At 40.1% G+C, this 27,356-nt stretch overlaps 2 protein-coding genes and 1 long non-coding RNA gene across 3 annotated transcripts in view; 1 reads left to right on the plus strand and 2 right to left on the minus strand.

The window, feature by feature from the left end:
- Positions 1–2,385, minus strand: part of zgc:153990 (uncharacterized protein LOC768125 homolog) — a 13,314-nt gene extending 10,929 nt beyond the window's left edge. Inside the window, exons 1-2 of the mRNA XM_061751157.1 lie at positions 914–2,385; positions 117–316 (exon numbers count right to left, since the gene is read on the minus strand). Of these exons, the coding sequence (XP_061607141.1) occupies positions 117–243 (127 nt within the window). The 5' untranslated portion in view covers positions 244–316; positions 914–2,385. The remainder of the gene's footprint in view (positions 1–116; positions 317–913) is intronic.
- LOC133466933 (uncharacterized) lies at positions 191–14,618 on the plus strand. The gene is made up of 2 exons (XR_009785076.1): positions 191–326; positions 14,425–14,618. It is a non-coding gene; the product is annotated as an uncharacterized LOC133466933 (long non-coding RNA).
- On the minus strand, positions 7,808–24,995 carry capns1a (calpain, small subunit 1 a). Its single transcript, XM_061751158.1, has 11 exons — positions 24,831–24,995; positions 19,971–20,027; positions 19,851–19,887; positions 19,669–19,761; positions 17,231–17,288; positions 16,975–17,039; positions 15,853–15,921; positions 14,971–15,049; positions 8,980–9,096; positions 8,829–8,887; positions 7,808–8,711 (listed from the first exon to the last, which is right to left on the minus strand). Exons 2-11 carry the CDS (start codon positions 20,015–20,017, stop codon positions 8,685–8,687), a joined length of 651 nt encoding a protein of 216 aa, XP_061607142.1. The 5' UTR covers positions 20,018–20,027; positions 24,831–24,995; the 3' UTR covers positions 7,808–8,684.
- Positions 24,996–27,356: the final 2,361 nt, after the last annotated feature.

Consider the following 27,356-nt stretch of genomic DNA (forward strand, 5'->3'; position numbering starts at 1 on the left):
TCTCTACTTGAAAGAGTGTCTTATGAGCTTTATTACGTTTTGTTTAAACATGATACTGTGTGGTCACTGGAACACAGGCTCACCAACCACAATAGGATTAGTATTTGGAGACATACCCACGACCACAGCGCGATGTTTCCTCACTTCATCCAAAAGTATGTGGACCTCACTGAAAGTGAAACGGGCTTTCCTTTTTTTAAAGCGTATAACACTGTCTTGGTTGAAGAGTAATGTTGAAGACATCCTCCACAAAACAGCGTCAGTGGTTCCTCTGCTGCTTTCTATTCACCTCTCAGCTCCCAACTTCCAGATGAGTCTGTCAAAAGGTTGATAATTACACTGAAATTGTTATATTGTAACTAACAGTAAAATAACTGAACCTTGGCTTTAAAATTGTTACATTGTTGTATATATATTTCTATATCTATATCTATATGGATATATATGTTCGCATGAACAGCCCCGCTACACAATATATTTTAAAGACACTGGTTTCAAAAGACGATATGCATTTTTCTGACAAAATTCCATTGCTAAACATTTGGAAACGTCGGCACTCTTTCAGCTCGGCTAGTTTTCTAGCAGCGATAGCTAATGCTAACTTGGACTCAGGTTTGCACTGCGTTAATTTATCCTGACCTCATGGACTAATGTCAATTGCTAATGTGCATAGCCATTTTATAGACGGCGCCAACATATTTACCTATACTTATTGGTGATTCGGTAGACGTTTTTTTTTTGCCTGTATCAGCTTTGTGGCATCACTGATACTCAAGCTCAGCTATGCTTTCTTTGAAGCAAGACAGCGACGGCTAATGCTGGTACTAGGCTAATAAAGCGCAGTTTTCGCTCATGTCGTCTAGTGTACGGTCGGTCAACATCCAAACATGCAACCAGACAATATTGAACTTACCTGAACGTTCAAAAAATGATATTTGCTCTTGAAGTGTATATATATAAACGTGCTTATCAACAAGCTAGCTATTGTAAAGCTAGCGGGAATACTCCCATCCAGACTATGTCCGGTGACTTGGCTAGGAAAGGTAGTCTAACTAAGAGAGCGATTCTGGTTTATTGCTCAAATATTTTTACGCTATTACGACCCTCATCCCCCTTGTTATATACGAAATAGTATACATTAAGATTTTTTATATGCTATCAATTAAATTTTTGTCTTGTATTGATATTTTCCAGATTGGAAAATATGCTCTTATTTTGAAAGGCAATCACTTCCGAGAGAGAGAGAGAGAGAGAGAGAGAGAGAGAGAGAGAGAGAAAGAGAGAGAGAGAGGAGGGGAGCGAGGGAGAAAAATAGTTTAGGTTGTCTGTTGTGACACCATTTTGATTTGAATTTAATTGCAAAATCTGTGGCATAACCCAAACCAACTTAACTAAGAGTTGGCTATTATATGACTTAAATACATAACTGTTCACCTACAGATATTTTCGGGAATAAAATGCCTATGATAATGATAAAGGCATGTCTCATTCCCTTCCACACCAGCCAGTGTTTAATTCATTGCAACACATTGAACATACGGTACTTCCTTTATTTCAAATACCGCACACGCGTCTATCAATTGACGTTAAGGATGTGGCTATTTCTGACCATTTTTGTGTATTCATTGAATTACAGATTCTTCCAAAAGTTCAGACAACCTCTATGTCTATTAAGAAAAGGTACATAAATGAGAGTACTGTCACTAAATTTATGGAGACCATTGCTTGTCACGAACAAATGCAGCCCTATGGGGGGCACAAGCCAGTGCAAACTAGGCCGGTCCCAGGCCCGGATAAATGCAGAGGGTTGCGTCAGGAAGGGCATCGGCTTAAAACTTTGCCAAACAAATATGAGCGTTCATTCAAAGAATTCCATACCGGATCGGTCGTGGCCCGGGTTAACAACGTCCGCCACCGGCACCGTCAACCTGTGGGGCGCCGGTGGAAATTCAGCTACTGTGGGTCGAAGATGAAGAAGAGGTGGAAAGCGGGTTGTTAAGCAGAAAGAGAAGAGGAAAGCACAGACCCGATAATTGAATGTGGGAACTTTGAATGTTGGGACTATGCCAGGAAAATCTCGGGAGTTGGTTAACATGATGATTAGGAGAAAGGTTGATATACTGTGTGTCCAGGAGACCAGGTGGAAAGGCAGTTAGGCTAGAAGTTTAGAGGCAGGGTTTAAATAATTTTACCATGGTGTTGTTGGGAAGAGAAATGGAGTCGGGGTTATTTTAAAAGAAGAGTTGGCTAAGAATGTCTTGGAGGTGAAAAGAGTATCAGATCAAGTGATGAGGCTGAAACTTGAAATTGACGGCGTTATGTATAATGAGATTAGTGGCTATGCCCCACAGGTAGGATGTGACCTAGAGGTGAAAGAGAAATTCTGGAAGGAGCTAGATGAAGTACTTCTGAGCATAACAGACAGAGAGAGAGTCATGATTGGTGCAGATTGTAATGGACATGTTGGTGAAGGAAATAGGAGTGATGAAGAAGTGATGGGTAAGGACGGCATCCAGGAAAGGAACTTCGAGGGACAGATGGTGGTAGACAGGAACATAGGGTGACCTACAAGAGCGGAGGTAGAAGCACGCAGGTGGATTAGATCTTGTGCAGACGATGTAATCTAAAGGAGGTTACCGACTGTAAGGTAGTGGTAGGGGAGGGTGTGGCTAGACAGCATAGGATGGTGATGTGTAAGATGACTTTGGTGGTCGGGAGGAAGATTAGGAAGACAAAGGCAGAGCAGAGAGCCATGTGGTGGAAGCTGAGACAGGACGAGTGTTGTGCAGCTTTTCAGGAAGAGGTGAGACAGGCTCTCGGTGGACAGGAGCAGCTTCCAGAAGACTGGACCACTGCATCCAAGATGATCAGAGAGGCAGGCAGGAGAGTACTTGGTGTATCTTCTGGCAGGAAAGGAGAGGAGACTTGGTGGTGGAACCTCACAGTACAGGAAATCATACAAGGAAAAAGGTTAGCCAAGAAGAAGTGGGACACTGAGAGGACCGAGGAGAGGCGGAAGGAATACATTGAGATGCGACATAGGGCAAAGGTAGCGGTGGCAAAGGTCAAACAAGAGGCATATGATGACATGTATGCCAGGTTGGACACTAAATAAGGAGAAAAGGATCTATACATGTTAGCCAGACAGAGGGATAGAGATGGGAAGGATGTGGAGCAGGTTAGGGTGATAAAGGATAGAGATTGAAATATGTTGACTGGTGCCAGTAGTGTGCTAGATAGATGGAAAGAATACTTCGAGGAGTTGATGAATGAGGAAAATGAGAGAGAAGGGAGAGTAGAAGAGGCAAGTGTGGTGGACCAGGAAGTGACAATGATTAGTAAGGGGGAAGTTACAAAGGCATTAAAGAGGATGAAAAATGGAAAGGCAGTTGGTCCTGTGGAGGTATGGAAGCATCTAGGAGAGGTGGCTGTGGAGTTTTTGACCAGCTTGTTCAATAGAATTCTAGCATGTGAGAAGATGCCTGAGGAATGGAGGAAAAGTGTGCTGGTGCCCATTTTTAAGAACAAGGGTCATGTGCAGAGCTGTGGGAACTATAGAGGAATAAAGTTGATGAGCCACACAATGAAGTTATGGGAAAGAGTACTGGAGGCTAGACTCAGGACAGAAGTGAGTATTTGCGAGTTAGAGTATGGTTTCATGCCTAGAAAGAGTACCACAGATGCATTATTTGCCTTGAGGATGTTGATGGAAAAGTACAGAGAAGGTCAGAAGGAGCTACATTGTGTTTTTGTAGATCGAGAGAAAGCCTATGACAGAGTACCCAGAGAGGAACTTTGGTACTGCATGCGGAAGTCTGGAGTGGCAGAGAAGTATGTTGGAATAACACAGGACATGTACGAGGGCAGCAGAACAGTGGTGAGGTGTGCTGTAGGTGTGACAGACGAATTTAAGGTGGAGGTGGGACTGCATCAGGGATCAGCCCTGAGTCTCTTCCTGTTTGCAGTGGTGATGGGCAGGCTAACAGATGAGGTTAGACTGGAATCCCCGTGGACCATGATGTTTGCAGATGACATTGTGATCTGCAGTGAAAGCAGGGAGCAGGTGGAGGAACAGTTAGAAAGGTGGAGGCATGCACTGGAAAGCATAGGAATGAAGATTAGCCGAAGTAACACAGAATATATGTGCATGAATTAGAGGGGTGGTGGGGGAAGAGTGAGGCTACAAGGAGAAGAGATAGCAAGGGTGGAGGACTTTAAATACTTGGGGTCAAGTACCAATGGTGAGTGTGGTCAGGAAGTGAAGAAACGGGTGTACGGATGTACGGATTAGAGAGAGTGGCACTGAAGAGACAACAGGAAGCAGAGCTGGAGGTGGCGGAAATGAAGATGTTGAAGTTCGCTCTCAGAGTGACCAGGTTGGATAAAATTAGAAATGACCTCATCAGAGGGAGAGCCAAGGTTTGATGTTTTGGAGACAAAGTTAGAGAGAGCAGACTTTGATGGTTTGGACACGTCCAGAACAGCAATAGTGAGTATATTGGTAGAATGATGACGATGGAGCTGCCAGGCAAGAGAGCTAGAGGAAGACCAAAGGGAAGGTTGATGGAAGACATGAGGGCAGTAGGTGTTCGAGAGGAGAATGCAGGAGATAGGCTTACAAGGAAAAGGATGACTCGCTGTGGCGACCCCTAAAGGCACAAGCCGAAAGGAAAAGAAGAAGATTGCTTGTCACAAACTGGGAATGCTGAGACAGTTGTTGAACGTTTGGATAATTTCACCTGGAAAATCTCAAACGTCATGAATGCTGTCACTCCTACTAAAACAATCTTGAGGCAACCAAGAACACCGTGGAGGAGCACAATGATGGTAAAGACCTCTAAATCAAAGTGTAGGAAAGCAGAACGTAAGTGGCGAAAAGCTGAACTCCAAAATGACTATGACCTCTACAGACAAAGTATTTGTAATTTTAACCAAGAGTTAGTCAGGGCTAGACAGCAAAACCTTTCTGAACTCATCAGTAAGAACTTCAAGACAGCAACACTTTTCTGAACCCATCAGTAAGAACTACAACAATACTCGCACTGTTTGCTGTGGTTGACAAGCTCACCCCCCCCGCCCCCAAATCAGATAGCACCAGAACTCCTAACAGCAGATAAGTGCAATTAATTTGCTTGTTATTTTAGTGAAAAAATACAATCCATCAGGTTAAATAGCACAAATCAGCAAAATTATAAAATGATACTACATCTGAAGCCACACAGGAAAAACTCTATTACCATGTCAGAATTTGATACAGTTGACCAAAAACAGGAGAGAAAACGGTTCAGCAGCTGAAACCATCAACGAGCTGTCTTGACTCAATATCATCTGACTTTTTCAAAGCTATTGCGAAGTCTGTGCTAATTGATTTGCAGCAAATAATCAATTGCTCACTTCAGTCAGGCGAGTTTCCAAAAGCTCTTAAAGTTGCTGCCATTAAGCCTCTACTAAAAAATAGAACGTGGACGCTTCCATGTTAGCAAGCTATAGACCCATCTCAAATCTCCCTTCCCAAGATTGTTGAGAAAGTTATTTTTCATCAACTCAGCAATTTCTTGAACTTAAATTGACCTTTTGACAAATTTCAATCAGGGTTCCGAACTTATCACAGTACAGAATCTGCTCTTATCAAAGTGCTAAATGATACAATACAATACTGACTCAGGAAAGGTGCCAATTCTGGTCTTGTTGGACCTCAGTGCGGCTTTTGATACAGTAGATCATAATATACTACTGAACAGGTTGGAAACGTGGGTAGGGCTAAATGGAACAGTCCTTAAATGGTTCAGGTCCTACCTGGAGGAAAGGAGTTATTTTGTAACCATTGGAAGTGTTCAATCTCATCGAATGGCAATGACCTATGGGGTCCCTCAAGGGTCAGTTCTAGGACCCCTCCTGTTCAGCCAATATATGCTAACCTTCGGTCAAATTCTTCAGAACTTTAATTTTAAATATCATAGCTATGCAGATGACAGTTATATCTAGCAGTGTCTCCAGATGACTACAGTTCGATTGAGATGTTGTGTCACCGTCTAAAATAAATATCTGGATGAGCTAAAATTTTCTTCAATTAAACCACAACAAAACAGATCATTGTTTTTGACAATAAAGAAAAGAGGATTGGTGTTAGTAAATACCTGGAGTCACTCTCTTTAAAAACGAAAGACCAAGTCAGAAACCTTGGTGTTCTGATAGATTCCGACTAGACTTTACGCCGATCTGATCGGTGTGATCCGTATCGGCCGATAATTAGCATTTTATGCTGATCAGATTTCATGGCATAATTAGCCGATCCGATCAATGACGTCATCGATCGGCTCCGCACAAGACATTTAACTCCGCGTCGCCGTTGCATATAAATCCAAAAACTAGTTTATTTTTTGCCTTGTCACGTGTCTTGTGGCGTAGTACTGTAACTATCTGACGGCCAGGAAAGTTTTTTTCAATCTTGTCGGTAAAAAAAAACACGTCGGTGTGGGACTATTTTGCGGCGTCTCAGACAAACAACACATAAGTTATTTGCAATCTGTGCACAACTGAAGTACGTCGTGGGGAACGTCATCTAAATGCTTAAACACAACAAATTTGATCGGGGACCTGAAGAATGTAAACAAGGAGGAGCATGCTGCGTTCAAGCTGCGCAGCGTGGGGGGGTGAGGAAAAGCCAAACGGATGCAAACTCTGGACAATACCCGTCCATATAGCCGGGACAGTGAGAAAGTTAGAGTAAGCATGTCATTAACAGTATTTATTAAAGTAATAAACAGTATTTATTAAAGTAATAAACAGTATTTATTAAAGCAATAAAGTAATTTAATTACAGTAAGTTAGCACCCATTATTTCTGTCACGTTGTAATGTTGATCTGACCTAAACTTATGTCATTCGCCAATCCTTGAATGCCCCCTAGAGGTCATTGATATTTTAGCTTTTGTCTAAAATACTAGAGAATAATTTTGAGCTGAGATGGGCTCCAGCACGCCCGCGACCCTAGTGAGGATAAGCGGTACAGAAAATGGATGGATGGATACAGTACTCAATATACAGTACACAAGTATATACAATAAATGAACAAGTCATGTAAATGGACACATTGCTCCTTCTTGTGATCGGATCGGTGATGGGTTATCGTTTTTTTTAACCTTGCTGATCGGTTATCGGCCCCAAAAGTCCTGATCGTGTAAAGCCTAATTCCGACCTGACTTTCAACAGTCATATCAAATGAATTACTAAAACTGCCTTCTACCATCTGAAGAACATATCCAGAGTGAAGGCTTGCATGTGTCAAGCAGACCAGGAGAGGCTCATCCATGCTTTTATCTCAAGTAGACCTGACTATTGTAATGGTCTTCTGACTGGACTCCCTAAAAAGAGCATTAAAAAGCTGCAGCTCATTCAGAATGCTGCAGCGCGGATTCTGACCAGAACAAGGATGTAAGAGCATATTACTCCAATTCTAAAGTCTTTACACTGGCTTCCAGTCAGCTTTAGAATAGATTTAAAGTTCTGCTACTGGTCTATAAATCACTAAACTGTTTAGGTCCTGAATACATGAACGCAAAGGTAATGGCATATAAACCCAGTAGGGCTCTGAGACCGACAGACTCAGGTCAAATAGTGGAGCAGCATTTAGCCATTATGCTGCACACAAATGGAATAAGCTGATGATAGCTGGGATAGGCTCCAGCACTCCCGCGACCCTTGCGAGTATAAGCGGCTCAGAAAATGGATGGATGGATACGATTTCATCGAGCAGTTAAAAGTGGTTATAACGACAATGACAAAAACTTTGAAAAAGGCACCTCCAATTATTGGCTGCATGCATTAGTAGCATACACATTTGCTATACTGTTTATTAAGTCACATTATGCTGGTGCAGGCGTATCCACAGAAAGCAAAGTGCGAACAAATCGTAAATGTAAAAAGACAGTAAGGTAGGCACATGGCGCAAACAAAAACCAAACAAAATGACAAAATCAGCCTGTCCAAATGTGACAGTCTCTTTCTGTTATATAAAACATGCTATAATCACTGGACACACTTAGATTTCCTTTGTTTAATATGTGATTGATATTTGATTACTTATTTTTATTTCAGCCCGCATTCGCAAGCTATCCTGACAACACTATTTGATGTAATGCAAAACTAAAATGTGATTTAAAAAATGACACTTTTATAGCAATCAAACACCTGTTATTTAGTGCAAAGAGGTTTCATCGGATACAAGTGACTTTTACAATTTTAACTGAAAAATGTTTTTGTTGAGTGAAATGTATGTGATTCAAACCTATTTCACAATTTATATCAACGTTTTATGTGTATGATTTGGAACCACCTCTTCACATTGCATTTGGATTTGAGTGCAGGTGAAAAGCAAAAGTAAAACAGCAAACCTGATGACTTAAGCTCAGCGTCCATTCAGTCAGACTGGCTAATTGTTTTCTCTTCAGAACATTGTCAGTGAATATTTGTGCTTCCCTGGGTTTATAAAGCATAATTTCTCCCTTACAACAAATATGGCACGGTCAACAATCCTATAACGGGCTCCTGATTAGGCATTGCTTTGAAAATAACATTTGCAGACAGTGAATGGGTTGAATAAAATAGGAAGTTGTTTGAAGGTGGAGAAAAATATGTTTAGAATATCAAAACAAAGTGAGTCTAAGTAGTAATATCCTTCTGGGCTCAAGAATACATGGTCAACTGAAGCCACTGAAAAGACAAGCACACAGAAGATAACAGTGAAAACAGGTTAAAAAAATTATTTCAAATAAATCTGAGTTTGGGCTACACTGTTCTAACGCCAAAAAAAAAGTGAGATCTGATTACCTCCTGAACATTGACTTTAATAGTCCCATTGTTGTCCTTATCCAGCGTTTTAAAGGCACCTGGAACAAGAGCAGTCATGTCAATTTCAGTGTCAGAGTGCCTTAACCTCCATAATGTAACACACAGTTGAGTAGGCCCTTTTATTACTTACGGCACATGGCATCCAGCCTTACGAGACAGCCAATGTAGTTGTCAAAATCCATGTTGCCACTCTCATCGCTATATCTGCGAATTATCATCTGGAACAGCTGCTCACTGAGAGGAAAGCCTGCAGAAGACCATTCAACAGCCCTTATTAAATTGTCATTGTACCAGAGATACAAGAGTAATGCAGGTAGAATGAAACATTATTCCATGGAATTGAATCTAAAGACATGCTTGAGTTTCCAATCTTAAAAAAAAATAAAAATAAAATACTATGCAGTAGCATTAATTTCACAAGATAGAAAATGCAGTTAATCTCTTGCTCGCTTCCAAAGTACTACACATCCATTTGGATTACATTTACCCAGATTTGCTAATTTTACAAACATTCATTTAATCTCAGCTCATTGACGCAGGCTGAACATGTTCAACAAAAGATAATGTACTGTACTCAGTAAATAGCATGGAAAGATGTCTTTTTTTTTTTAATTAGTCTTTCACCTTGTTTTGGAAATGAGCATATACAGTGAATTTTGAAAGTATTCAAAGTGCTTCACTTTTTCCACATTTTGTTATGTTACAGCCATATTCCAAAATGGAATATATAAATTTTTCCCCGCAAAATTATAATATGACGATACTCCCAGTTCCTGCTCCTGGAAAAGATCACCAAAGCATGATGCTTCCACCACCAGACTTCATTGTAGGGATGGCATTGGCCATGTAATGAGCAGTCCCTCTTTCCCTCCAAACATAACATCTGGAATTCCTGTCAAAGACTTCAACCTTTTTTTGTCATCAGACCAGATAATTTTGTCTCTCATGGTCTGGGAGTCCTTCAGGTTCCTTTGGGTAAACTCCCAGCAGCCTGCCATGTGCCTTTTATAAGGGGTGGCTTCCGTCTGGGCCACTCTATCATAAAGGCCTGATTGGTAGATTGCTGCAGAGATGGTTGTCCTTCTGGAAGGTTCTCCTCTTTCCAATGCCTGAGCTCTTGAGAGTGACCATTGGGGTTTTGGTGACCTCCCTGACTAAGGTCTTTCTCCCCGATCGCTCAGTTTAAATGGGTGGCCAGTTTGAGAAAGAGTCCTGGTGGTTCTGAACATCTTCCATTCACTGATGACGGAGGCCATTGTGCTCAGTGCAAAGCAGTAGAATTTTTTCTGTCCCACAAGACATGCTGTCGCAGAGGTCTATAGACAATTCCTTTGACATCATGCTTAGTCTGTGCGCTGACAACTATGGGACCTTATATAGAAAGGTGTGTGACTTTCCAAATCGTGTCCAATCAACTTAATTTACCACAGGTGCACTCCAATTATGCTATAGAAATACCTCAAGGATGATCAACAAAAACAGGATGCATCTGATCTCGATTTTATTCACTGCAAAGGCTGTGAATACTTATGTACATGTGATTTCTTATTTTTTGGTGATAAATTCGCCCAAAAAATAATTTTGGCTATAAAAAAATGTGACATGATTCAGGCACGATGTTAGTATGTGGTGGGAACATCATTTGCTTTATCCACATGTACGGCAATTGGGGTTGGGCATCGTTTGAATTTGAGCGATTCTGGTCCCGATTCCTTATTTCAATTCCGGTTCCAAACGATTTTCAATTCCAATTCTTTTAGGGGGCTGGGTCAAAAACGTTTGCATGGTTTTAAATAAAGGGTGTCCAAATTATGAACATCCATTTTCTTAGCAGCCCGCAGCATAGACTAAAATGAATATTTGACTCAGGGTTCTTTATAACCAGTATCAATATCAAACCTATGAACTAAAAGGCAATGTGTGTGGAACTAACCCAATTGACTTAATATTTATAAATTAATGTTTCAGCTGAAAGGTAAATATAGCATTGTTAAAATCGTTATTTTGGACTGTTTTATCACGTCAAATGGTTTGTATGTGCAAGTTTAACTTGAGTTCCTGTTTTAAGATTGTAGCCTTTCAGTATTCAGACCCTTTGCTCAGTATTTAGTAGAAGCAACCTTTTGAGCCAATACAGCCATGAGTCTTTTTGGGAATGATACAACAGGTTTTTCACACCTGGATTTGGGGATCCTCTGCCATTTCTCCTTTCAGATCCTCTCCACTTCTGTCAGGTTGGATGGTGAACGTTGGTGGACAGCCATTTTCAGGTCTCTCCAGAGATGCTCAATTGGGTTTAAGTCAGGGCTCTGGCTGGACCATTCAAGAACAGTCACAGAGTTGTTCTGAAGCCACTCCTTTGTTATTTTAGCTGTGTGCTTAGGGTCATTGTCTTGTTGGATGGCGAACCTTCGGCCCACTCTGAGGTCCTGAGCACACTGGAGAAGATTTTCGTCCAGGATATCCCTGTACTGTATTGCAACCAGTCGTCTAGTGCCTGCAGCTGAAAAATACCCCCACAGCATGATGCTGTCACCACCAAGCTTCACTGTTGGGACTGTATTGTACAGGTGATGAGCAGTGTTTTCTCCACACATACCGCTTAGATAGAATTAAGGCCAAAACGTTTTATCTTCGTCTCATCAGACCAGAGAATCTTATTTCTCACCATCTTGGAGTCCTTCAGGTGTTTTTTAGCAAACTCCATGCAGGCTTTCATGTGTCTTGGACTGAGGAGAGGCTTCTGTTGGGCCACTGCCATAAAGCCACAACTGGTGGAGGGCTCCAGTAATGGTTGACGTTCTAGAACTTTCACCTATCTCCTGCATCTCTGGAGCTCAGCCACAGTGATCTTTGGGTTCTTATTTACCTCTCTCACCAAGGCTCTTCTCCCCCGATTGCTCAGTTTGGCCATACGGCCAGCTCTCGGAAGGGTTCTTCTCGTCCCAAACGTCTTCCATTTAAGGATTATGGAAGCCACTGTGCTCTTAGGAACCTTACGTGCAGCAGATTTCTTTTTATTACCTTGGCCAGATCAATTCAGGCAGTTCCTGTGACCTCATGATTCTCATTTGCACTGACATGCACTGTGAGCTGTAAGGTCTTGTGTGTGTGTGTGGCTTTCCTAATCAAGTCCAATCAGTATAATCAAACAGCTGGAGTCCAATGAAGGTGTAGAACCATCTCAAGGATGATCAGAAGAAATGGACAGAAACAGAGTTAAATATAGGAGTGTCACAGCAAAGGGGTCTGAATACTTATGACTGTGTGATATTTCAGTTTTTCTTATTTAATAAATCAGCAAAAATTTCAACAGTTTTGTTTTTTTCCGTCAATATAGTGTTTACATTGAGGGGAAAAAAATACTTAAATGATTTTAGCAAATGGCTGTAATATAACAAAGAGTGAATAATTTAAGGGGGTCTGAATACTTTCCGTACCCACTGTGTGTGTGTGTGTGTGTATAAAGTATTGGACCAGCCAGGTCCATTTCTTTGTTTTTGGTGTATACTGAAGACATTTGGGCTTCACATCAAAACATGAATATGAGGCAAAATTTCTAAATTCCAGCTTTTATTTCATGGTATTTACATCTGGATGTGTTAAACAACTCAGGACAGAGCACCGTTTATTTGAAGCCACCTACTTTTCAAGTGAGCAAAAGTATTGGAACAGACATTATTAAATTAACGTGAATAACATTTAATATTTGGTGGCATATCCCTTACTTGCAATACCTGAGGGAAGGAGCCAGTGCTACCGATCAATGCAAACTAGAACTAGTAGATATTCCAACAGGTTCTTCCCTCTTGCAATCAACTTGTTAAACAGCTAACCTACAATTCCATTGCAACATGCTGCCAATTTTTTTGTCTGAGTTTGCTGTCACATTTCTGTCAGGCCAATTATATATTACTCGTGCACTCACTGTAGTAGTCTCGCCATGCTGCACTATTTGCATATCTGTTGTTGACCAATACTGGCCAGTCATGCCAGAGTAGCATCTGCTCCATTTGCACACTGATTGAGGAGTATCTGCAACACTGTCCCAGATTATCGCACTACTCGCTTGAAGTCTCAGCGCCCCTTGCACAATGGTCATTGCACCGGACTAGTGGTATATTAGTCATTCGAACTGCTCTAAGTGCTAGAGGACTCTGCATCTTTTTGCACAATTGTCAAAAAATAAAAAAAATTACCGGCGTTACCAGATAACTAGCAACCCTTTATTGCTTGTGACTGTTTTCGTCAAAGTCTTTATGTCTCAAAAGTGTTCTCTGTCAATTGTCTGTTGTCGTACTAGAGTGGCTCCAATTACCGGAGACAAATTCCTTGTGTGTTTTTTGCACATACTTGGCAAATAAAGATGATTCTGATTCTGATCAAGCCTACGACCCATTGACTTTTAACAGACTGTCGGATTATTCACTTGAAATGCTTTTCCAGGCCTTTACTGCAACCTCTTTCAGTTCTGTTTGTTTGTTTCTGTGGTTTCTCCCTACAGTCTCCTCTTCAGGAGGTAAAATGCAAGCTCTATTGGGTTAAGGTCCGTTGATTGATTTGGCCAGTCTAAGACCTTCCACTTCTCCCCCCTAATGAACTCCTTTGTTGTGTTGACAGTGTGTTTTGGGTCATTGTTGCATGATGAAGCTTCTCCCAATTACTTTGGATACATTTTTCTGTAAACTGCCAGACAAAATGTTTTTTGTACACTTCAGAATTTATTCTGCTGCTACCATCATGAGTTACATCATCAATACAGACTAGTGAGCCCGTTCCAGAAGACAGGCAAGCCCAAGCCATGACATTACCGCTACCATGCTTCACATATGAGCTTGTGTGTTTTGGATCATAAGCAGATAATTTCTTTCTCCATACTTTGGCCTTTCCATCACTTTGGTAGAGGTTGATCTTGGTGTCATCAGTTTATAAAACTTTGGTCCAAAACGTTTGTGGCTCATCTCTGTACTTTGCAAAATTTAATCTGGCCTTTCGGATTATTTTTCCTGACGAGTGGTTTGTATCTTGTGGTATGACCTGTATATTTTTTCTCTCAAAGTCTTCTTCAAACATTGGATTGTGATACCTTCACCCCTTCCCTGTGGAGGTTGGCAGTGATGTCACTGACTGTTGTCTTTGGGTGTTTTTTCACAGCTCAGACAATGTTTCTGTCATCAACTTCTGTTGATACCCTTGGCCGACCTGTACAATGTCTGTGGCTCAGTACACCAGTAGTTTATTTCTTTTTCAGGACATTCTAAATTGTTGTCTTGGCCATGCCCAATGTTTGTGAAATAGCTCTGATCGATTTTCCCTCTTCTCTCAGCTTCAAAATGGTTTGCTTTTCTCCAATAGACACCTCTCTGGTCTTCATGTTTGCTTAACAGCAAATGCAGTTTTCACAGGTGAAAAGCTGGAATTCTGCACGTTTGCCTCATATTCATCTTTTGATCTGAACCCCAAATGTCTTCAGTATACAACAAAAACAAAGGAATTGACCTTGCTGTTCTAGTACTTTCGGAGGACTGTCTTTATAAATGATGCTATTTATCTAATTTTGGTCTTTCTGTTGCAGTGGCTGTGAGAAATGTGACCACCTCACAACTCAGTGACCTGACATCACTGCACGAGGGGCCGTGGGGCCTACAAAATGAACATAGATGCTTGAGACTGACTGTGATCTCATTGTTACTAATGTACATAAGTGATATGTGAATTGACTTGTATTGACTTCAAATATTTATCATGATAAAATTGATTGCAAATTGATTTAACGTTGCCAATAATTTCAATATACACAATTGAAGCACCACTGATGGCTTTTTGCTATGATGAGAAACACTTGTTGGAAAATGTTAAGTTCTAATTTATACATCCACGTTTTTTTAATAAAAGATGATAGACGTAAATGTATAGTACTGTAGCTGTAACTTCCTTAGATAAAACATTATGGGTCCTTACAAATATAAATACTGTTTTAAAAGTAGTAAATAATGACAGAAAAAAGACAAAAAGTAGAAAATATGTGAACTGGTTTAAGATACATTGATTAAAGTGGCATCAAGATTATTTTCAATGACATTTAATCAACAACATGGCAGACAACAACACCAAAACTCACCAGCAGCTCTGAAAGCATTGGGCAGCTCATCTGCCCCAATAACACCAGAACCATCTGAATCGTAGGACTTGTACACTCCCTAAACAACAACAATGTAAGCATTTCAAAAATGCATTCAAGTTTAGTGGAATTTGAGACTATTCAGGTATGGAATCCTATCTTTTCAAGCTTAAATCTGAGAAGTCTTGTAGTCATAATGTGATGAAATATGTGAATGTTTATCAACACCCAAAATCCTCAGAGAGAATTAAGTGGTTGCTGCTTTTTAGGAAAGTTAATCCCTTTTCTTCATTGTATGCAATTTTGTACACCAGACACCCACCCTCCACAGCACCCCCCTCCCCAAAAAAAACTTTATTTCCCTGATACAAGTTACAAGAGAACAGTGGTTGCTTCAATATGGCATAGGCAATTCATGTTATGCTCCTGATAATGTGATTCTCCAACATTTTTATTATGTTTTGAAGGACATGGGTCTTTTCCGTGCCATCATTTGCAGTGCGCCACCAACTGGTCCAGCGCGGGAAATAAATAGGGCATTCACTAAATATAAAAAATAAGATACTTACAAATACAGCAAGATGTTAGGAGGTGGTGAATGGCTTTATCAGCATTGTGTCATCACCTCAAGTAGTGGCTTGGGTGAAAATGACTTTTTTTTTTTAACAAATAAAGTTGTAGATTATAGCTTTAAATATCTTACTTCACCCCACCCATTGAAATTCCGAAAATACTTGTACTGTGTTGGCATTGTTGCACCGTACTAACAACAGGGTTATTTTCTCTGACTCACTGGTGACGGTTAACACTAACCACAGGAATGCAAGACCACAGAAAGGAAACACCCATGTAGAACAAATGTGTCAAGTCCCCAATACTTGCCTGCCATTTCTTTACATTATTCCAGAGGTATTTGAATTCATGGAAGCCAAGTTTTCCAGTGCTGTCACTCTGGAAAAGCATTAAGGATGAACATGTTCCCTGTCATATTTACCTAAGGCGTGTATCAGTCCACCTTCCTCACCATACACACCCATTCACATCACACTTAATTTTACATGTTTACCTTTCAAAAGCTAATGTCTGACTGGACACACTGCATGATTTCATTTCTTCAAGTCGACACTAATGTGATGAAAGTGAAGTCGACCTGTCACTGATAATCTCACTGATATTTTTTCAGTAAAATACTGTATAATTGTCAGCCTCACAGTTCTGAGGACCCAGGTTCAAATTGGGCCTCGCCTGTGTGGAGTTTGCATGTTCTCCCCGTCCCTGCGTGGGTTTTCTTCGGGTACTCCAGTTTCCTCCCATATCCCAAAAACATGCATAATAGGTTAACTGAAGACTATAAATTGCCAGTAGGTGTGAATATTGTTTATAGGTGCCCTGCGATTGGCTGTCCGTAGGTGTGAATGTGAGTGCGAATGGTTGGTTGTTTTTATGTCCCCTGCGATTGGCTGGCGACCGGTTCAGGATGTACCCCGCCTCTCGCTAAGAGTCAGCTGGGATGGGTTCCAACATGGACAGAATTGGACCCTAGTGAGGTTAAGCGGTACGGAAAATGGATGGATGGAATACTATAATTTTTTTAAAATTTTCGGAAGGCAGGACAGCTTTTCAATAATCAACTGTATATCGCTGACAATGGACAGCCCCTACACCTAATATACGCAGAATGTACATGTTAGAACACATGAGCATCTACGTGGGCTGTTGCATGATGGTATTTCCAGCCAGAGAAAATATCTTTGTGCTTGTTGTGCTTGCCACTGGGGCAGCCAGAAAACGTTAGCACAACCCATCACAGTTTGTAGTTGTAAAACCCATAATACACGGGCACAAGCAAAAATATTGTTTGTTTAGTGACCAGTACAAGTTTGTTTACCCCTGCCTAACTTGCTAATTGTGCTTGTTTGGAATTACAAGCTTCAGTAACATGTTTCTCATTTTGCCAACTGTGTAACATACCAAGATAAAGCCCTCTAAAGATAGAAAGGATACATCCATGACTGCCACCATGCTTCTGCAAGACTCAATCGTGAAACCATCTGTCTTCAGATCTCCATCTGAAACAGACAAACACAAAGGTATTGTCTTCTGCAATACAGTCCAATGCAATGCAGTACAGTACCAGTGCTATGCTATACAAAGATATTAAGGTCTGATTCAGATCAGACTCCAAAGAGACCACAAACGGCAGTAGACATATGTAATACGTGTAAAAGAAGCGTAAATACTGTATGACAAAATGACTTACGTTTTGCAATGATTTTGTTTAGGATGTTCATGAGTTCACTGGGGCTCACTTCCATGTCCTGTAAAAATTAAAGAGTGGCTACTTAAAAGTGCAGCCATGCAATGTAATGCTTGATGTAAAGCGGTTATAAACAATGAACGGATTTGGGATTGGAGTGCACAGTCACAAAAATGTTGGCGATTTTGGCTTCCACAATTAAATGAGCCTGATCGTTGGAGACTTTTTACATTTAAAATGGGGACACTCCTGCATATGAAAAGTGCTGAATTTGCAGCAGTGCCCGGAACCTAGTCAGCCAGCCACCAGGGGACGAACATATGGTTAAGGCTTCATTAAGGGCTGGCACCGCGCTCTGTGGCCAACTTCAAAATAATACCTTAAAACGGCATTGATGTCCAATGTAGTAATATATTAAGCTTTTATTTTGTAGTCGGCCCTCTCAACACGTTGGCGGAGAGGCAACAGTCACGGTAAGACACTATTAACAATCGTTGTTCTGCTTTTCCCCCCAACATAATCGTGACTAATAATCATGATTACAATATGGATCAAAATAATCACGATTATTATTTTGGGCTTAGTCGCACAGGCCTACTGTAGAAGGATTATAATGAGTGTAATAAATAACATTTCAAATTAAAACATATTTGTTAAGTCCTGCACTATTGAGCACAAATTGGACAAAAATAAAAAAATAAAAATAAAAAAAGCGACTTTCAGCTTTTCCTTGCTTGTTGTCTCCACCACAGCAAGTCAATCACATGACTTTTTTGTCTGACGTAACGCAACCATTTTTATCCAGGCTTTAATAAACCCTTGTCCCAATTAAAGTCACAAGTTCATTTTTAACTACATGTGCATATTTGCCTTTTAAATTACTGAACAAACAATACATGCTATGATAAATAAATAGGCATTGCTTCACAAAAAGTCTCACTCTCTTACTGCACATGGATTGGAGGCGTTCCCCGCTGTGCGATTTTTTTTTCACGTCAAACAACTCACAGTACTTCCGGTTCTACGGTGCTTGGGTCAAAACAAAAGCATGAATTTCAAAATAATAGTCTAGATGTATAAATGTACTAAAACTTGCCTGACGGGCAGAACAATGCCCGCGGCCCAGATTGGACTGCTGACAGGCTGGTTCTGGCCAGCTAGCCATACGTTTGACACCACACCCCCCGCCCTGTGAATGTTTACGTTATTTTCAATAAATATTTGATCAATATTGTAATCACAATTATTATTCACGATTATTCCTCAGGTTAGGGTTATTTTTTTTTATTGCACTACTTTTTGACAATATGTAACAGTTTTCACTTCAAAATTCATCTTTAAATAAGAATAAATGGATCATAATTTTTGAAAAATTAATGTACCCAAAAAAAAAAAATCCACTTTAGCTAGGGCTAACTGAATAAATATGTTATTACAAAGTGCATTCACGAATTGCAACTTAATGGAAGCAAATACACTTTATGCAAATAAGGCAATAACAGGCTACAAGCACTAACTTTTCATTTGAAAATCCCCGTCAACAATATAGTGAATTGTCAAGGACGGTATGTCTCCGTTTTTCTGCTTGACCATTGGTCAGCCTTGCACGGTCACAAACTCCAAAGAACTCGACAGTTGTGATTTCCCTCTCCATTTACTACCGGGGTTTTTTTCATTGCAGTCAGGCCAGCCGTAAAGTGAGGGAAAGGCAGCCGCTACAACGATTGCAAATAGTGTCTTACCGTGACATGCCACCTCTCCGCCAACGTGCTGAGAGGTCCCACTTCGAAATAAAAGCTTCACATATAAAATTGGACATCAATGCCATTTTAGGCTTTTATTTTGAAGTTGGCACGGGAGCGCAGTGCAGGAGCTTAATGAAGCCTTAACCATGCGTTCGCCCCCTGGTGGCTGGCTGACTAGGTTGCGGGCACTGCTACAGATCAAGTCTTTGGTGGGAGTAAACCGAGGATCAAGAAAAGAGGCGCTTGCAAATAATAGAATGAGAACGACCCACAGGGTCAGAAGATAGAGAAGCCACATATGTGCTAAACACAAAACCAGTTGGGGCTACAAATCATAAAGATACCACCGTTTCCGCATAATTTTTGCTCTTTCTGTAACACCCCAATATGCCTCAAGATAGCACCAAAGCCCTGGCTAATCGGAAAGCAGTAATTGGTGTCAAGGGAATATTGTTGAAGTCATAGATCTCTAATGAGAGCCTAAGATCTTTGTATGTCAGGGAGGAGCTACGGTTAGCCTTCGTTGTTAGTAGAAACTAAGGAGGGTCCTCGCTGCATTAAAAAAAAAAAAAAAATGGAATAAGAAAATCTAATTTTTAAGGGCATTGTTATAACATGATAAAGTGTTTTGATGTGATTAACAGTTTAAACAATTAATATAGGAAATTATATAGATTGGTTGGGTGGTATACTCACATCTCCAGCAAGTTGCTGGAAGACTCTGCGGAACTGTTTCTCTTCATCACTCTCATGCTGTTCTGCATATGCAAGAGGTCTGCGAGGCTCAGGCTGTGATAACATTGCAAACATTGTCAATGGTCAGAGTTAATGGTGCAGTAATGCACACATTGGGTTAAATAGGAATGCATGTCACTCACGGGTTCAGAGGGAATGAACTGGGCTGGGTCAATGTTACTGCAAAAGCACAATTAAATTGAGAAGTTTAGAAAACAAACTGCATGTTTTGCATTTGGATGATTCTTTGTGCAGTTTCTCACCCGATGACATTAATTAGGCCACCAATAAACTTTCTGGCAAACGACATCTTTAGTCAGCTGTGAATATGAAATGAAACAAATTATTTGAAAATAAACACGGGCACCACAAACACTAATCAATTGGATTTAAAAATATTCTTGTCTTGAAATTAGAAAAGTTGTTTGTCAACCACCAGGTTTAGTCAAAAACAGTAGTTTCAATTGTGTTGGTGTGATTGGGACCAGTTTGGTGTTTCCAAAGGTGGTATACCCTGAACCAGTCGCCAGCCAATCACAGGGCACATAGAAACAAACAACCATTCGCACTAACATTCACACCTACAGTCTTCAATTAACCTACCATGCATGTTTTTGGGATGTGGGAGGAAACCGGAGTGCTCGGAGAAAACCCACGCAGGCACGGGGAGAACATGCAAACTCCACACAGGCGGGGCCGGGATTTGAACCCCGGTCCTCAGAACTGTGAGGCGGATGTGCTAATCAGTCGCAGACCGTGCCGCTGAAACCAATATATACATGATAAAATAAAAACACTTGTGTGTGTGTCTATATATAGACAAGAGAGAAAGAGAGAGAGAGACACACATAGATTAGATAGATGGATAGATGGATAGATGTATAGATAGATAGATAGATAGATAGATAGATAGATAGATAGACAGACAGACAGACAGACAGACAGACAGACAGACAGACAGAGACAGACAGACACACACACACACGGACGGCGAGCACGTCGAGACTGCACAGAACGCTTCTGTTTCCGGTCCCAGCCGCCTCGAACCCCTTTTCTTTCCGGTCCGAGCGGGCTGGCCAAAGGCGGCAGAGCTCAAAGAACAAAATAATTTCATACACTAATTCATTTCATTACATTTACTGAAAAGGTTTGTTCTTTTGAACGAAACGTTCGCGAACGAAACAACACTATTAGGGGTCCTACTTAAAATACGGGTTTATCGCAACAGTTAACTCTCACGCACAAAGTTCGCTCTGATACAGATACAGTCGTAGGTTGCTGCTCGACACAGGCAGAACTACTTTTACGGAGGTAAAAGTCTACTCTCATTGAGGAGCTACGGAAAGCAGTCTGGTTTGGCTGCCTAGAACAACTCCGACTCCCACTCCTCCATCGCGCCACGAACGGCGAAGGAGGAAGCAGAAGCGAGGCAATTGTGTGTATCTGTGTGTATGTATGTATGTATGTATATATATATATATATACACACACACATTTTTTTGGGGCCGATCACCGATCAGCGAGTTTAAAAAAAACGATAACCTATCCGATCACAAGATGGAGGAATGTGTCTATTTAAATGACCTGTTCATTTATTGTATATACTTGTCCACTTAATGGCTCAAAAATTATATTTATAATAAATAATGTATCATTCTTCCTCTATTTATGCCAATGAGGCATAGTGACAGACAAAACAAATGAATGGTCTTCTATTAAATGGCAGGAAGTAAATACAGTAATTATTATATCCACTTTTTGTGACATTTTTGTTTGTTGATGTGCCGTGAGATTTTTCAATTGTAAAATATGTTCCTTGGCTCCATAAATGTGGGAAATCACTGCTCTAGTCAGGTCGTGTATTGTAATCAAGTCAGGTCAAACCAACATTTCAACATGACAGAAATAATGGGTGATAACTTACTGTAATTAAACTACTTTATTTTAATTAAATTACCTCACCCACACCGAAACTTTAGAGCATGATTCGACAGAACGGCGGCATGTTTATGTCCAACCGTTCGCGGTACCACTAGCTTGCTAGGCTACATAACGTTTTTGTTGCCTGCTCGCGAGCCGTATCATATTAAAAGTATGTGAACATACCTCAAGCAAGCCTTAAACAAACGTCCTCTCCTGAGCACCGGTGACCACCAACACAGGTTTTTCCCCATTTTGTCCTTATAATACAAAGTCGACGCGCTCCACTCTTATTGTCGTCGCCACGGTAACGAGTGTATCCGGTCGCATTTGAGTTGACAAGATAAAGCCCAATGATTGCAAAAAACGGGATGCGGTGGCATCGGAATACAAGACTTTATTGCAATAGTCTGACAGAGAAATCATGAAAGACCAAATTTGTCTTGTAGTCTGATTACGTGTAGTCTGTCTCCAACGTGTTGTCTGTCCCACACCGCCGACATGTCTTTTTTTTTTTTCTTTTGTTTTTTTTAAATAACTTCATTGGCCGTCAGATATTTACAGTACTATGTCAAAAGACACGCGACAAGGCTAAAAATAAACTAGCTTTTGGATTCAAATATACGGTGCACGCGGCGACGCGGAGTAAATGTCTTTTGAAGTATGACAATAAAGTCGATCAGCATAAACTGGTAAATATCGACCGATACCGATCAGCCCGGTAAAATCAGTGTAAAGTCTATATCCATCCATTTTCTTCACCGCTTATGCTCACTAGGGTCGCGGGCTACTGGAGCCTATCCCACCTATCTTCGGGCGGGAGGCAGGGTACACCCTGAACTGGACGCGAGTCAATCGCAGGGCACATAGAAACAAACAATGATTCACACTCACATTCACACCTATGGGCCATTTAGAGTCTTCAATCAACCTACCACACATGTTTTTGGGATGTGGGGAAAAACTGGAGTACCCGGAGAAAACCCACCCAGGCACGGGGAGAACATGCAAACTCCACACAGGCGGGGCCGGGATTTGAAACCCGGTCCCCAGAACAGTGAGGGAGGGAGGGAGGGAGGGAGAGAGAAAGAGAGATATATAGATATCTATATAGATATATAGATATCTATATAGATATATATATAGATATCTATATAGATATCTATATAGATATATATATATATCTATATATAGATATCTATATCTATATATATCTATAATCTATATATATATATATATATATATATAGATATATAGATATATATATAGATATATATATAGATATATATATAGATATCTATATATCTATATCTATATATAGATATAGATATAGATATAGATATCTATATATATATATATAATCTATATATATAGATATATATATCTATATAGATATATAGATATATATCTATATATAGATATCGATATCTATATATATATAGATATCGATATATATATATATCTCGATATATATATATATATATATATATATATATATACCTCGATATATATATATATATATATCTCAATATATATATATATATATATATATATATATATATATATATATATATATCTATATCTATATATATATAGATATAGATATCTATATCTATATAGATATATACGCCACAGCCAGTCTGTGAGAAAAATGCCTACTCTAAACCGGTCCGCGGTGCAAAGAAGGTTGGGGTTAACTGGTGAACTGTATATTTGATTTTTTTTTTTTCATAACATCCGCCTTCTAAACCCGACGCTTGTGATTGGCTCTCTCTCGTCATGCGCCATTCTGCCACAAGACTCAATGAATACTCAATTGACTGTGACAATGTCGAAGGCGCACAAGACGTTCCTGGGTTGGAAATACAGAAAACACTTGATACAGACTAAAGGGCCCGGACATTTTAGTACAGTGCATAGAGTGTTTGCCGGCACTCCCGCCAGTGAAGGTGCAGTCGGTGTCGAAACAGTCGATATCAAACCTGAGGACACATCTACAGTTATGTAGCCTACTAGCTGTAACTGCAAGCACTGACATACATGAAAAATGAGGAAGAAGTGCCAATCTTCTGTCTGTATTTCCATGCCTAGCAGGTTAAATTATGACGATGCCAAACTCTGCTTTAGTTTCATATGATTTCTAATGCAAGAACAGTGTTATGAAGTAAAATGTAGCCTAATATTTAGTCTAAAAATGACAATTTTCCCCATATATGATCTCGATGCAGCAGCTTGTGGTGCAATCAATTATCTTATATGAGATTTTGAAAAGGTTAAGACAGGTTAAACCTATAATATTAAACTTTGGAACACAAAAAAGAACAGTGAACTTTTGATTTTTTTTATCTTTATATACTTTTCGAATTTTTTATAGCAAATTAATATCATACATTTTGGGTTGTCATGTGAAACTATTGTCTGAATTGTGCACATTTGTCATTAGGTCAACATGGTATCATGTTTTCCATATGTTGTACAATGCAACAAACACATTTGTATTGAAAATGTAATCAAATGTTATTTGTTATGTTACTTTGGGAAAGTAACTGCAATAGTCACACTACTACATCATTTTCAACAGGGTAACTGTTAATTGCAACCAACCACATTTCCAAAGTAATCTCCCCACCATCTATAACGCAATGTAACATCACGGTTTACGTTTAGACTTAGAGTGACACGCCCACCAAATGTTTCCTAGGAGCCGCACCCCGAGTGCAAAAAAAACCTAAAATTAAAAAAAAAAAACCTCACCAACAATTACAAAGTTTGTTTTGTATTTGTTTTAGTTTAAGCCTTGTAACAGTGAGCAAATTGTCACAGCCCGGTAATTGGGAAGAAATACTGTCAGTCTACATAGATGATTCGGTATCATTTGTTCCGTGACTCACGCTTGAAAACTTAAGTGTAACGTTGTGTTATTGGAATCAATCCGGGGGGTGGTGGAGACGAACGTTATTTTCGTGGCTGAAATTAATTTTAAAACATACACTTAAAGCAGTGTTGATTTTGGAGGCCTGCAACAGCAACGTTTGCTTGAGCTTGCTAATACAGTATCGGCTAACACGAAGCTAGCTAGCTAACTAACTACGAGGGTAACAACCTTGTCTGTCGAATTGGACCAACCTTTTATTTGAGACAATAGTTATCTAACCCTACATTGGTCGTCAGGTATAAAAAAAAAACAAAAAACAAGGATTTACCGTAATAGGCAACAGCGTCACGGAAGCAGTTTAGCTGGACAGTCGGCCGAGGTTTGGTAAGTCTCGAAGTAGCTGGCACTAGGATCCGTCAACACAAACACACCCTGACCGCTGCTAGCAGCACGAGAGTACGTACAAGTTGCAGAACTGCTTCTGCCAGAACCCCTGAAGCGCTCCTCTCATTTGCGTGCTTACTGTTACATGGCTGCCATCTACTGGACAGAGAACCAAACTGCAAGTGTGCCCCCCCCCCCCCCAAAAAAAATGCTGTCAATAATTCATATGATATTTTGCTCCAGTTATTTTCAGGAACAGTGGCTATAAAACATAATTTTGTTTACATGCCGGATGCATAACAGCTATATTTGTATTGCATTATATTTTATTTGGAACATTTTTATTGCAATTTTCTGATAATGTCCATAATACTCTGTGTGATCGTTTTCCACTGGCGTCATGCACCTCTCGCCGCCATGTTGGAGGTCAACGCAGTATTTTAGTTTTAGTTTTTCAACTCTTAATCGAACCAATTAAGCTATAAACAAACACCAAAAAAAAACAGACAACATAGTCATTAATTGTGTTGGAAAGATATACCTTGCAAGTGTACATGTTGGTTACAATTACCAATTATTCTAATTGAAAATGTCAAGGTATTGTTTTTAGTAACTATTTCAATTACTTTCTTTTTTACTTACTTTAATGATAAGTTTTTGGTGTTTTGTTTTTTCCCTTTTTTTTAATAGTCACATAAAAGTACACAATAAAGACCTCCAATTTGAGACCAAATTCAATTGGGTATAAAGTTCCAAAATTCAGTTTTATCCAATTAGTTGTAAATGTATTATTTCAGGCGGCAGGGTGGACGACTGGTTAGAGCGTCAGCCTCACAGTTCTGAGGTGCGGGGTTCAATCCCCGTCCCCGCCTGTGTGGAGTTTGCATGTTCTCCCCGTGCCTGCGTGGGTTTTCTCCGGGCACTCCGGTTTCCTCCCACATCCCAAAAACATGCATTAATTGGAGACTCTAAATTGCCCGTAGGCATGACTGTGAGTGCGAATGGTTGTTAGTTTCTATGTGCCCTGCGATTGGCTGGCAACCAGTTCAGGGTGTACCCCGCCTCCTGCCCGATGACAGCTGGGATAGGCTCCAGCACGCCCGCGACCCTCGTGAGGAGAAGCGGCTCAGAAAATGGATGGATGGATGTATTATTTCAGATTGGTAAAAAATGAGGCCGGCATGCTTAGCACATCTGCCTCACAGTTCAAATCTGGCCTGGCCTGTGCGGACTTTGCGTGTGTGTTTTCTCCGGCTACTCCGGTTTCCTCTGAGGTTTATTTCTCCACAAAAAGATTCATTAGAATGTTGAGCTTTATTCTCATTTGTCCATTGCTCATTGTCAGCGGACCATTTCAGTGTGTATTGATGGTTGTTTATGACACGCACTTTGTCATTGTAGGTATGTTACTAAATCCAGAAAAAAAATAAAATAAAAAAAAAAAAGGCCACCATTTTCTTTCCATTTTTCTGTGCCGTATTTTGGGCACGGGAATTTAGCGGAGGTCCACTAAAATCACATTTTCTCATTGTTTCGCACAGGGTAATACTTGTCTTTTTAGATTACGTTGTCGGGACAAACCTCGTTTTTTGACATTTTCAATTGACATTTGAGATTTTCTCTGGTTCTGCAAATCCCACGTTCATAGGATTTGGTGACGATCGAAAACTATATAGTGGTGATTCACTATTCTTCTTGTTTTCTTGTGAGGTTTAAAGTTCATCTGACGATCCGCTTGCTCTCAAGTTTGAGCCGCAAAATGAGATGGCCCGATTGGACGCCGCCATCGAAAAATCGGAAAACGGACTGTTTAAACATCACCTTTCTGTCTCAACCAATAAGAAACATTTGGGCATTTTTCTATTCACACATTTCCGAATGATTTACTGTACATTGAATTATGGGGCAAGAAAATTTGGGTGGATTTGTGACACAAAAAATCGTTAATCCTTATCCGATTCTTACAAACACGGGCTCATTTTATTCGAGTATCACTCCTCTATCCAAAGATCTATTTTGATATGCAGGTATTTTGAAAATTTTAGTAACATAAAACACTCATTGCATCACGTCTTTGTCACTGAATCCAGTTTATCTATTCTCTGTCCACTTTTTAGCACTCATCTTAGCACATCTGCAGTCGCTAGATTGTAACATTCATAAAATAGCTGCTATTAACTGATTATGAACGTGTAATTCAATTACAGTTGCTTTTGGAAATTTCCATGATTATAATCTTGAAAAATAGCCACAAAAGCTTTTTTTCATATCACTTCCTCCTTCCAAAGCCGACATTTGTGATTGGCGCTCTCTGGTCATGTGCCATTCCGCTGTAGTCTCAAACATGACATATTTGTCCAAATATGACTTTGTGGTGCAATCTATCAGTTTGTCTGAACATTTTGAAAAGGTTAGACTAATTGTTCAATTTTGTTAACACATAAAAGAACAGTGACTTTTGCACAGGTTC

The sequence above is a fragment of the Phyllopteryx taeniolatus genome, chromosome 17 (genome assembly GCF_024500385.1).
Source record: "Phyllopteryx taeniolatus isolate TA_2022b chromosome 17, UOR_Ptae_1.2, whole genome shotgun sequence".
Classification (NCBI taxonomy): domain Eukaryota; kingdom Metazoa; phylum Chordata; class Actinopteri; order Syngnathiformes; family Syngnathidae; genus Phyllopteryx; species Phyllopteryx taeniolatus.

Bases quoted from the DNA above. Each gene is read 5' to 3' on its own strand.
- capns1a (XM_061751158.1), bottom strand. From the start codon at position 20,017: ATGTCGTTTGCCAGAAAGTTTATTGGTGGCCTAATTAATGTCATCGG. The intron at 17,040-17,230 runs GTAAGTCATTTT...TGTCTGTTTCAG, and splicing joins AAACAAAATCATTGCAAAAC to ATGGAGATCTGAAGACAGAT. The intron at 9,097-14,970 runs GTGAGTTTTGGT...GGTCTTCTGCAG, and splicing joins CAATGCTTTCAGAGCTGCTG to GCTTTCCTCTCAGTGAGCAG.